General features: G+C 42.2%; 1 protein-coding gene across 1 annotated transcript in view; it reads right to left on the bottom strand.

The window, feature by feature from the left end:
- Positions 1-7,384: 7,384 nt before the first annotated feature.
- The window catches only part of wdr11 (WD repeat domain 11), a 58,877-nt gene continuing 54,342 nt past the window's right edge, over positions 7,385-11,919 (bottom strand). Inside the window, exons 27-29 of the mRNA XM_063875226.1 lie at positions 11,256-11,401; positions 10,651-10,730; positions 7,385-9,222 (exon numbers count right to left, since the gene is read on the bottom strand). Coding sequence (XP_063731296.1) covers positions 9,020-9,222; positions 10,651-10,730; positions 11,256-11,401 — 429 coding nt within the window. The 3' untranslated portion in view covers positions 7,385-9,019. The remainder of the gene's footprint in view (positions 9,223-10,650; positions 10,731-11,255; positions 11,402-11,919) is intronic.

The raw sequence follows: 11,919 nt of genomic DNA, 5'->3' as shown, positions 1-11,919 counted from the left end.
CTGTCATCTTGCTTTTCTCCTCTCTCTGTCTCCTCATCACTTTAACCTTTCCTCCTCTCTCAGCTCCCTTTCTTCTCCCCCGTCTGTGACACTTCTATAAAGTCTGATGTAATACATTTCAGTGTGCCAGTGCTTCTCCCAGCTGTGTTGCATCAAATATCACTCAAAGTCCCCTCAAAGACAGCATGCAGGAGTGTCAGCGAGCGATGACCTCCAAATATTTATCACAAGTGCTGGCTCGGCATGTCTGAGTGCAGCCGAGGTTTCTTTGCTCATGAGCGGCAGCTATATGGATTTGCTGCTACGCTGATTCCCAGATTAGGCAACAGGCAGTAGTGGTAGTGTCAGATTGTCTTGGTGATAGAGGGAACATGGCGCCGTCATGCACAAACACAGTGAGCTGTTATGAAATGGACCTGCGACTTCTGGTTGGCTCTTCGGCTGCATGAGTCACTTACACACACCTCAGCCAACGACAAACACACAGCAGACGGAATGCTATGGGTTGCAGGCACAGATCCCGCGGCCTAGTTAGCGCCCAGAGGCGTGAAAATCACATGTTGAACTCACTGAATAATGACATGAATTAAACATATATAACATGCACGCAGCGTTTTAGATGCTGTGAAATAATGTGCCAATGAACTGCAGTTAGTTAACAAAAAGTATTAATTGGACTTTCAAGAAAATGAATCTTGTCATCTTAATTGGCTGCATAGACACAACAAGATCATTTCTGCAGCACTTATTGAAACAGGTCTGGGGGGGGTCTTAAATCCGCAAACCCTAAATCAGGAGTGGAATGGAGATACTGACTACCAGACACGTCACACCTCTGTTTTCTAGTCATCTGCCGCTCCCTAGTGGAGATATAATAAAGACATCAGTCCTTTTTTTAGCTGGAAAGACACTTTGTTTTATTTGTGCTATTCAAACTACAACTTTAGAAAAACACATTGCCAATTTTTTATTAAAAATATATTGTAACTAGTAATCATGCTTTTCCTTTTCTACTGAAATTGTTACAAACTTTTTTTTTTTAACCAAGCACCTAAAGCAACCTTTATTGTAATGCAGATATATTGCTTATATTTATATAGTATTTCTTTTTAAAATTTCTCTTAGAGTACATTTGTTATGTTATACACCGATGTACCGAAGAAAATACAAAACAATTATGTACAAACCTACTTGGTAATAACCTGGTGTCTGTAAATTAAGTGTGTTGCATTGTTGGACATCTTTCACAATTAATGCCCGACTCAAAAATCCTTTATCCTTTTTTATTTGTTATTCAAGAAACTCAAGATGTGGCTGGAATTTGAACACATTGTGGGACACAGTGTTTGTCTCAAATGAGCAAAATCACGAATTACAGCCATAAAACAAAGCTCTGCACTCCGTACTGTAGATGGAACCATTCTGTGATTGATTGTCATCTCGATTTAACAACACAGCGGATGTTATCCTTTAAACTCACAGGAGAAGCACTGAGCCTGGACCTGGGTCTCTCTTGGCAGTGCAGCACGTGCTTATCCCCAGGAGTGAAGGCCTGCACGGGCCCTGCTCTCACACACAGGCCCAGTGTGTCCGGTCCGACTACATGGAGAGGAAACACACGTACTCTGCTTGACTAGAAATAAAAACACACTGCTCCGCAAGAGAGCCCAGCCCAGCAGGATAGTCTCTCTGCGCTCACAGGAAAGAGGCCAGGGCAGTTAAACTGGGATCGCTCTGTACCTTCAGCACATATTCATGGATACACAGCCTCAGATAAACACACATACATGCACATATACACAAGCAACAATACAGGAAATGGGTCAGCTGCAGCACAGGTATCCTTTACATCCTCTACCGGCTCCCACTGTCCTCCAGTGAAAGGAAATACCCCCGGTCTGTGCAGCCCTGGGCCCGACTGCACAGCGGCTTATAAGAGGCCATTTCCTTCATAATCATCCCTGCCTTCCCCCTGCTATAACCTCCCAAAGGACAGTGGTAATTAGCCTGGGGAGGGCCTCACTCTAGTAGGGGCATCCGTGGCATCTTTATTACCTCATGGCCTGCCATTGACACACACACACACACACACACACACACACACACACACACACACACACACACACACACACCTGGATTTCTGAGTCCCCTCGAGTCGATTGTGTCTGCATATTTTCACTTTCTTCTGTGAACTGTTTTTGCGCACATTTCATAAAATCAAAACATGATTTTTCTCTTTTTCTGTAGATTGGTAAAGCTAGTTTTTGTGTGAGGAGCCTCGTGTTGAAGATAGTGGCGATGCCTTTCTTTGGAATATAATCAGACTCAATAGTAGCTACTCAGCTTGCCATGCTCAAATAACCCCCAAAAATACACTCAAAAGCAATGTCGCTTTCCAGGAATCATGACTCTGTTACTCAAGATACTCCACAGACCTTGACGTGAGCACTTCACATAGGAACTATTTTCTATCTTTTGAACTACAGCCATCACCCGTATCAGCACGCAGAAGGAAGCGTGCATCTACCTCTTATCCATGAGTATGCACACTTCCTTCTGAGTGGGGATACGGAGGAAGAAAGTAGTTCCTACGTGAAACTGCTCACATCAAGGTCTGCTTTTTTAATCTTGAATATGATGTCTGTGAAGAGGCATTACTGTTGAGCTTTGCTGTGCATATGAATGAATTTGCTTATGTTGTTGTTTTTTGCATCATTTTTATTCCAGCGTGTTTCTCCAAATACAAGTGTTTTGGCTGTTATAGCGCGCTTGCACCTGTCGGCCACCATACAATAACGATAAGAAGAATATGTACTTTCAAACTGTGACTTCCTAGTATGCATACTGTTTGGTTAATACCTTCTCTTTCCTCTTCTCTCACCACCTTTTTGTTTTTTGTTGTTGTTAATTCTTTAATAGGATCTCTCTGCGGTGTCTATTTGATATTTACATGTAAAACCACGTCACCAGAGGGTCTGGATGTAGATTTGTCAACAACAGTAGGGGAAGACATCTTTCAGCCAAGTCTTTACAGCTTGTTGAAATAGTTGTGAGGATTTCCTCTGATATGTGGGATTAATATCATCACATAAACTTCCTGCTCCCAGATTACAATAGTGAACTGGGTGTGTCACGCTCATGAAGTCTGTACACTGTCAACGTGAGTCTGTACATTTTAACTAATCATTTGTGTCTTTCTCACTCACATATCCCTGATCATTCTGTGAGGATTAGCAGTGTTAGAATCGTGTCAAAGCCTGTGCAGGAGCTGCAAACCGCACTGCAGTAATTGACAGAGGCAGCCCCACGCTCCTGACACAATGCACTCATTGATTCCTCTCTGCTTTTGTAAATAACAGCCCTGACCGCAACATGCACACGTGGATGCCACAAAAGAGCTGTTAGAGATAGCAGGAGCTTTTTAAAAGATTATCCTGTCTGCAAGTCATTACCGGGGCCTCGATAAGAGTTTGTCATCGAGTGGTAATGTTCCATAGATCCCGTTGTTCCCCTATGCTGCCCCTGCCAAGCCCCCCATCCCCGATTGACTCTCTCTCACTCATGCCTCTCTTTAAATGGGAGCAGGGTAGTGTTGTGGCGAGGTGAGGCCATGGTCTGCTGAACACTGTGACATTCATCTAAACTGAATCAGATAAAGATGGGGGCCATGAATACCTTCAACATAAACATCACCTGGGGCCAGCAACAGGGGCCCTCGATGTCACCTATCGGCCAATCAGAGTCTGGGAACATCCAGGAAGACAGATAGATCAACCAATAGCAGAGGCTGAAAGGAGGAAGGGAAGTCACTTAGAACCAATCTGAGGAGCTGCTGCTGATATCAGATGAGATCAGGCCTGTGGGTTCCCTCCATTCCAGGGGTTACCCACAGATGTGGGTTAAAGGAGGTGATGCGGGGGTGAGAGGGGATGTGTGAGAGAAACATGACCTTTACACTTGCAGATCCATTTTCCTGGGCAGTAGACTGGGAGTAGGAAACTGTTGATAACAGTGTGGAGGAAGGTGAGAAAAGTGAGCCAAAAATACAGTGATGTGGAGAGCATTGTGGCCAGACATACAGCGGGTAAAATAAGTATTGAACACGTCACCATTTTTCTCAGTAAATATATTCCTAAAGGTGCTATTGACATGAAATGTTCATCAGATGTTGGTAACAACCCATGCAATCCACACATGCAAAGAAATCAAACCATAGATGTCCATACATTAAGTTATGTGTATTAAAATGGAATGACACAGGAAAAAAGTATCACGCTTACTGAAATGTATTTAGTACTTCATTCAAAAGCCTTTGTTGGTAATGACAGCTTCAACACGCCTCCTGGATGGAGAAACTAGTCGCATGCATTGCTCAGGTGTGATTTTGGCCCATTCTTCCACACAAACAGTCTTCAAGTCTTGAAGGTTCCGTGGGCCTCTTCTATGAACTCTGATCTTTAGTTCTTTCCATACATTTTCTATTGGATTCAAGTCAGGTGATTGGCTGGGCCATTCTAGCAGCTTTATTTTCTTTCTCTAAAACCAATTGAGAGTTTCCTTGGCTGTGTGTTTGGGATCACTGTGTTGCTGAAATGTCCACCCTCGTTTCATCTTCATCATCCTGGTAGATGGCAGCAGATTTTTAGCAAGAATGTCTCTGTACATTTTCCCATTCATCTTTCCTTCAATTATATGAAGTTTGCCAGTGCCGTATGCTGAAAAACAGCCCTACACCATGATGTTCCCACCTCCAAACTTCACTGTTGGTATGGTGTTTCTGGGGTGATGTGCAGTGCCATTTGACCTCCAAACATTGGAATGTATTATGGCATCCAAAGAGTTTAATTTTGGACTCATCTGATCCAGACTATATTCTCCCAGTATTTCACAGGCTTGTCTAAATGTTGTGCAGCAAACTTTAAACGAGCTTCAACATGCTTTTTCTTCAGCAATGGAGTCTTGCGTGGTCAGCGTGCATACAGGCCATGGCGGTTGAGTGCATTACTTATTGTTTTCTTTGAAACAATTGTACCTGCTAATTCCAGGTCTTTCTGAAGGTCTCCACAAGTGGTCCTTGGCTCTTGGACAACTCTTCTGATAATTATTTTCACTCCTCTGTAAGAAATCTTGCGAGGAGCACCTGGTCGTGGCTGGTTTATGGTGAAATGATGTTCTTTCCACTTCCGGATTATGGCCCCAACAGTGCTCACAGGAACATTCAGATGTTTAGAAATCCTTCTGTAATGCCATCAGTATGTTTTGCAACAATACGGTTGTGAAGGTCTTGAGACAGCTCTTTGCTTTTACCCATGAGATCTTTTTTGTGTGACACCTTGGTAATGAGAGAGCTTTTTATAGGCCATCAGTTGGGACTGAACCAGCTGATATTAATTTGCACTGACAAGGGGCAGGATTGCTTTCTAATTACTGATAGATTTCAGCTGGTGTCTTGGCTTTCCATGCCTTTTTGCACCTCCCTTTCTTCATGTGTTCAATACTTTTTCCCTGTGTCATTCCCTTTTAATACACACAACTTAATTTATGGACATATATCGTATGCTCTTTGCATGTGTGGATTGCATGGGTTGTTACCGACATCTGATGAAAATTTCATGTCAATAGCACCTTAGAAATATTTACTGAAAATGTGACGTCTTCAATACTTATTTTACCCGCTGTATATATAATAAACAAATAAATCAGAGGAAGGAGACAACGTTTTTTTTTTACATATGTAAATCTGAATGTTGGGGAGGAAATGTGGATTAAGTTTAAAAATTAAAGCTGTAACGGCAACAATACATTTAAACTACTATCATTATTACATCTGCTGAACATGTTTTCTTCGACATTTTGACTTGAAATGCAACAAATAACTCATCCTCCATCGCATTGTCAATCTTATACCTGTTCCAAATTAATTTCCATAGAAATATTCTTAACTATAAGGATAAAAAACATTCAAACAGGGGACAAGTATGTCAATATAACGGAATTACACCTTTTTTCAACACAGGTCAAAAGCACAGAGAGAAACAGCAATCAACATACATAGACAAATAATTATCCTCATAACTGCACCCCACCCCAAAAATATTCCACTACCTGGGGTGTGAGCGGCCTAAAGAATGCTCCGAAATGACTGGGGGAGGTGTTGAGAAAACAATGAAAGGGGGGATAATTACAGAGAAAATGAGGAATGAACTCAGTGTAACCCTCAGCAAGGAGGTGAGGAAAACAAAGTGCAAAACACACATTCAGAGGAAGACATGTTGGGTTTTCAGTAAGTACTGTGAGCAGGCATGGACCTGCCCATCCTGGATATAGGGATCTGTCAGCAGCAGAGGAGAACATGCTCATGGGAAGTGGATGACCTGCTGTACTTCTTCACCACACAGACTGCACAGTGTTTTTGCTCTGCTTGCTGCACACAGAGGCCCTGGTTCGATGACTGCTTACACAGACGATTGAGAATGCGTAGCAGCGAGAGTACCGTGTATGATTGATTTGGCGAGGGTTATTAATTCTGCCCCCTTATGCAGCGTGAAACAGCAAGGGCCAGTGATTTCCATCTGTTAAATGAACATAAGTACTCCTGATCCAAACACTCTTAATCTTGTGTTTTTGAAAACTACTTTGAATGTTTATTTCTGAATGGGGGTACAAAAAGCCAAACAGCAGATGGAATAAAAGCTTCCAGGACATCGTGCAGCAGCAAGAACACGAGTTGGCATCGAGTCTACCTGTTTTACAAAGTGAAAAAGAAGGATTAAGTACATAAATTGGAAAAGAGGTGGATGGCAGGATGAGAGTGTTATCAGAGCCATTTGGCGAGCTGGGTGGTAGCCGAGAGTTTAAACAGAGGGACAGAATAGAAGCGCAGTGCGGCCCTGCATACTGATGGCCTGGCGGTAACGGCTGGATCGGCTCTCCGGCAGTTATTCATTAAGCCATTAAAAGGGAACACAACCAATCATTTGTGTGGCCTTCTGTTTCAGACTGTTTTTCTTCTCTTTGTGCTCTGCCTTTCTCGCAGGAGAGAAAAAACAGAATACACGTCAATGAATAAATCCGAGGAGAAAGAAAAGAGTGAGAACCGTTAGACCTGGGCAGCGAGCTGCGGCCAGCTGTTGGCCCTCCTTCTGAGCAGAAAAGAAGCCATTAAAGGCGGAAGTGACTCATGCAGGAACTAATTCACTTTTACGGCAGTTTGACAAATGAAGGAACATTAAAATTCAATCTACCTGGGTTGAAATTGAAGGGATACAACTGAAAAGAGCTCTTGCTATAACAGGTCTTTTCTCACAGTGCCATTAAACAGCCACTTTGCCTCTCATTGAGGGACAGGGGCGCCCTCTTGTGTCAACATATAACAGCACACAAATAAAGCTAATAATATTGATTTTATTTCCATCCATATATACATATCTTTTTTTTTCTCTTGTCATATTTATACAGCTTAAAGTATTAGGATCACTGTACAGACAATGAACAAAAAACAATGAAAATAGGTTATAGTTTGTTCTGTGTTAATCACACTAGTCATAAAGAGGAAGTACAGCTCATCGCACAATACTGCAGCACGTGATTGGAGGAAGAAACACAGCATCGGGTAAACTACAGCTGATTATCTGCTGGGTTGTGAGATCCTACAGTATGTAAGTGGGAGTGAAATGGATCTACAGGAGCATGTAGTGCCCTAAAATAGGCTTGGGTTGCCATAGTGACTCTGCCCGGGGTTATACGCAACACAACAGAAACAGCACTGACGTGTTTATGAAACACAATAACGCACAAAAAAACGGTCCCAAGGATAGAGTTACTGTCTCGTTTCGGGACCACTAAACACGTAACATGGCAATCAAACACACATCCACTTAATATGAATTTTGTATTGTCATTAGGAGTTTCATGGTCCAAAAAGCAGAATGGATGGCAGTGGGTCATATCCTAAAATGTGTGTGTCTGCTTTTGTATTTGTGATGGCCAGCGCAGATAACCATTTGTGTGTAATTGATGTCAGAGGTCTGATTAAAATGACACGTTTTTCTTGTAATACACACCAGAGAATAACAGCAAACATCAAAGAACATGGAGAGCAGTTTTTCTTTTCAAGGTTTCATAAAAGTAGAAAATAAAAAAATCCTGGAATGGGTTGACCAGAATCTATTCAACTAATGTGAACTCTACACAAGCTAGTTAAATGGCATCACTCCTATCCCCTCTGTGCTCAGGGACATTATATTCTAATGGAATAGGAGCAAGGTGGCCTGGCTAAGTCTCCTGCCGCTCAACATGTGGAGGCTGGGAGGTAGCAGGCTTTGGTCAATCAATTATACAGAACCACCTGCTGAGGCTGGAACACCCAGTCTGTTGTGTGTCTGTCTAGAGAAATTTTGTTTCTCTGTTACAGAAAGCGTCGGGGAATCAGTGTCAGCTAATAATGGGGTTTTTTTTGGTTCATTTAAGTGCAAAAAAATTGTTTGGGAATCCTGTCACAGAGTAGTTAATTAATGTGGGCCGTCAAGGGCAGTGCAAATGAAATATGGAACATATTATTTTTGGATGAATCAACTCCCGCATTTCAACTCAGCAGAGAAAAGGCAAATTAAACCTGTAGAGCTACAACAGCGTTTTGAAGTCATTAACACAGGCACGTGAAATAAAGCTTACCAAGCAACCATAAAAAAGAAACCTACTGAGTTAAATACGTTAACCAACAAAAACACAAGGTGTATCACTTCAAGTGCCGGGGGGGAATCAGGACAGAAGTGTGTTTTTTTTGGGGATGTTGCATGCATTCACTAATGTGCACAAACACACACACGTCATAGCAAACATTAAGAAACTATTCGTAGCCACAGAAACAGGGAGTGTCCACATGGAGGAAATCTCACATCTCCTCTGGGCGCTGACAGAGTTCACTCACAATGGTCAATGTATAGAAGTTCGAATGATAGGCCGACCCTTGATTTGCACCATCATCCGTTCTCCTTCCAACCTCCCGTTCTTTCAGAGGTCACTCGGTGCTCTCCTGGCCCAGCTCCACTTTGTCTTCGCCAAGAACGCTCCCTGGCATGCTGCCCTCCCCCTGGAACAGCTCCTCCATCAGCTGCTCCCCAGCGCTGCCGGCCCGGGACGCCCACAGAGCAGCGCCCTCACGCAGGCCCAGGGAGCGCAGCAGCCGAGCGTACTCCAGAAATGCTGACTTGATTAGTTTATGTGCAGGCGCAGGTCAAGGAGAACCGATAACATTTATTGGACCGAAAAAAACACAGTGAAAGAAGTCTTCCTCAGGAAAGTATAGTTAGTGATACTACACAAAGTTTCTTCTGTAAGAATCTGTTGTAATGTTTTTATTTTTAAAGCAGATCCGAGGAACAGTAGCTGATGTTCTGCATCTGCTAATCGAGATCCTTTAAAATCCTAAGCCCCACTGGCCCAACAGGTAAAATGCCATTAAACAAAATGAGCCTGGGCATTATCCTTGACTCAGATTTACTCTTTAAATCCTACAGGCAGGTGACCAAGTCAGAAATAAAAACAAGAAATATTGCAGCCTTTCCTATACCAACAAGATTCAGCGTACATGAGTTGATTTAAATTATTAGATTATCATCATTATCACATACAGACACCTGAATCACATAATGAATACAGGTGCTCCAAGGCAGGATAAAAGACACCACTGAACAGTTTGGTAAGTAAATAAATAATATGAATCTCATATACAGAGATCTTTGCAGTCATAAGATTGAACTAGAAACACTTTTTCAGCATAACACAAGAAAAAAAGTTAAAATACAAAGTTTTTAAACATTGAATCAAAACCTCTCTAAAAATGATTCCACATAAACAAGTCTTTATCCCCTTGATGAAGGGAGGACTTTCTCCGAACTGTTGCTTTCACTGAATACTGTATATTCAGCCTTTACCGAATGGCACTGTGCCCACTGCTACTTTTGATGGTCATCAAAATTGCAAAGATTTGATGGAAACAGTCAGACTTTGTAGTTAGGCCACATTTAAATTGGTTTTAAAATAGATATGTCACTTTCTTCAAAGAGGATATATATACACTAAGAACCTCTGAAAATGAGATATTTTATCATCTTGAAACACAGCTTGGCCCCGTGCAGGCTTAGTGTGCTCCTGGTCTGCTCTCCATAAATAATAAATCACTTAGTGGCTACAGGCCAGTTCTGACCAATGAACAGGCCAAAAGGGGATGTTTTCAATTCATGAGATGAAATGTTACGTTAGAGTTTTTCCTCTTTTCACCCCCTTCTGTTCTTATCACACAAGATACAAGTAATGATGTAAAATAAGACACATTTTCATGTGGTTGATAAATAAGCGCTGACGTAAACATAAAGTAAACATATACATCTGAGGAAAAACACTGTAGGATGGGCTGAACTGTGAGCAACACATATCTTTTTTTTCAGTATTTCTTTGTTCAGACGTTTTCAAAGTGAGTTCTAAAAGTTATTTTATGAGATATGATGTGCTTTCAAATGTCCTTTACTGTGAAAAGCTCTCTACTATTGAGTGCACATCTGCACTACAGATGGACAGCGTTAAGAGGGAACCTAACCCTGGTTATAAATGTCCCTCGGAGTGCAGTAATGGGATTTCAAAAAAGGATATTGGAAGAGTCATCGGCCTCCATCACCCCGTACTTCAGACAGGCTTCGATGAAGAGGGCGGCGCGATCAAAGTACCGCATACTGCCCGGGAGACGGATGGAGGAGGACAAAGACACACGCATGAGGAAGTGAAAGCTATTGGTAGACCCCAACATCATCCCTGATAGCTGGGATCTTAAAGCATACATCAGCCCTGATGTCCCCCTAATTCCCTGAGCTTTCACTGTCAGAACTCAGAGCACAAAGAGGGGGAAAAGGAGACCAACAGGGGATCGTTGTGGAGGTAAAAGATATGGGGTCACTCAGACTGTAGCTTATACTGCCATACACTCAAAGAGGGGGAATGGAGCAAAGGAAAGGAAAAAAGTCACAGGGTGAAACATTTTAAATAAAAAAAGGGGATAAAGTTAAAAGGTATTCCTAATTATGATGGCTTTTTCAATTTGCTTAATTTCTCTGAATGTAATGAATACATTTTTCATATTTTACAAAGCAATACTTTTTAGGACTTCAGTCTAAGTTGATGCCATGGTCTTGCACATTTTTTTTTTAGCTATTACTGCGATCATGTAGTAGGCTCATAATGGCTTCAGTCCAGGTTCTTACCTGTGCAGCATCTCTCCTACTTTATAGAAGCAGCCCAGCGACAGCAACACCAGGATGGCTTTGGACTTCTGGTTGACCTGCGGGGAGCACAGCTGCTCTGCCCAGCGCTTCAGCACATCTGAGCTCTCCGCTGGGTTCAGACGCACCTGGAAACACACACACACACACACACACACACACACACACACACACACACACACACACACACACACACACACACACACACACACACACACACACACACACACACACACACACACACACACACACACACACACACACACACACACACACACACACACACACACACACACACACACACACACACACACACACACACACACTGAACCTCCAACTGCTTCAAAGGGGCTTTCTAAGTCGGACATCTACTTGTTGTTCACAGTGGAAGAACATGCTAGTGTTGGGCTGCTCTAAGTTTTCTTACATTGTCTTTCTTTCCAAGATGCATTACTTGCAATGCTAATGCTCACACTAAAAATAATGACATTTATAAGATAACTTACATTTTGTTGCTTAAAGATCACTGTATGTCATAAATGGAATTAATCTATCACAAGTGTTCCTGTAATTACCAGTAGAACATATCTAAACCCCAGTATTCAATGTTTACAGTTAGCAACAGTTAGTACACTCTTAACTCGCA

Source organism: Eleginops maclovinus, chromosome 22 (genome assembly GCF_036324505.1).
Source record: "Eleginops maclovinus isolate JMC-PN-2008 ecotype Puerto Natales chromosome 22, JC_Emac_rtc_rv5, whole genome shotgun sequence".
Taxonomy (NCBI): domain Eukaryota; kingdom Metazoa; phylum Chordata; class Actinopteri; order Perciformes; family Eleginopidae; genus Eleginops; species Eleginops maclovinus.
Note: the sequence above shows the minus strand (reverse complement) of the source record. Positions and strands in the feature narration are given on the sequence as shown.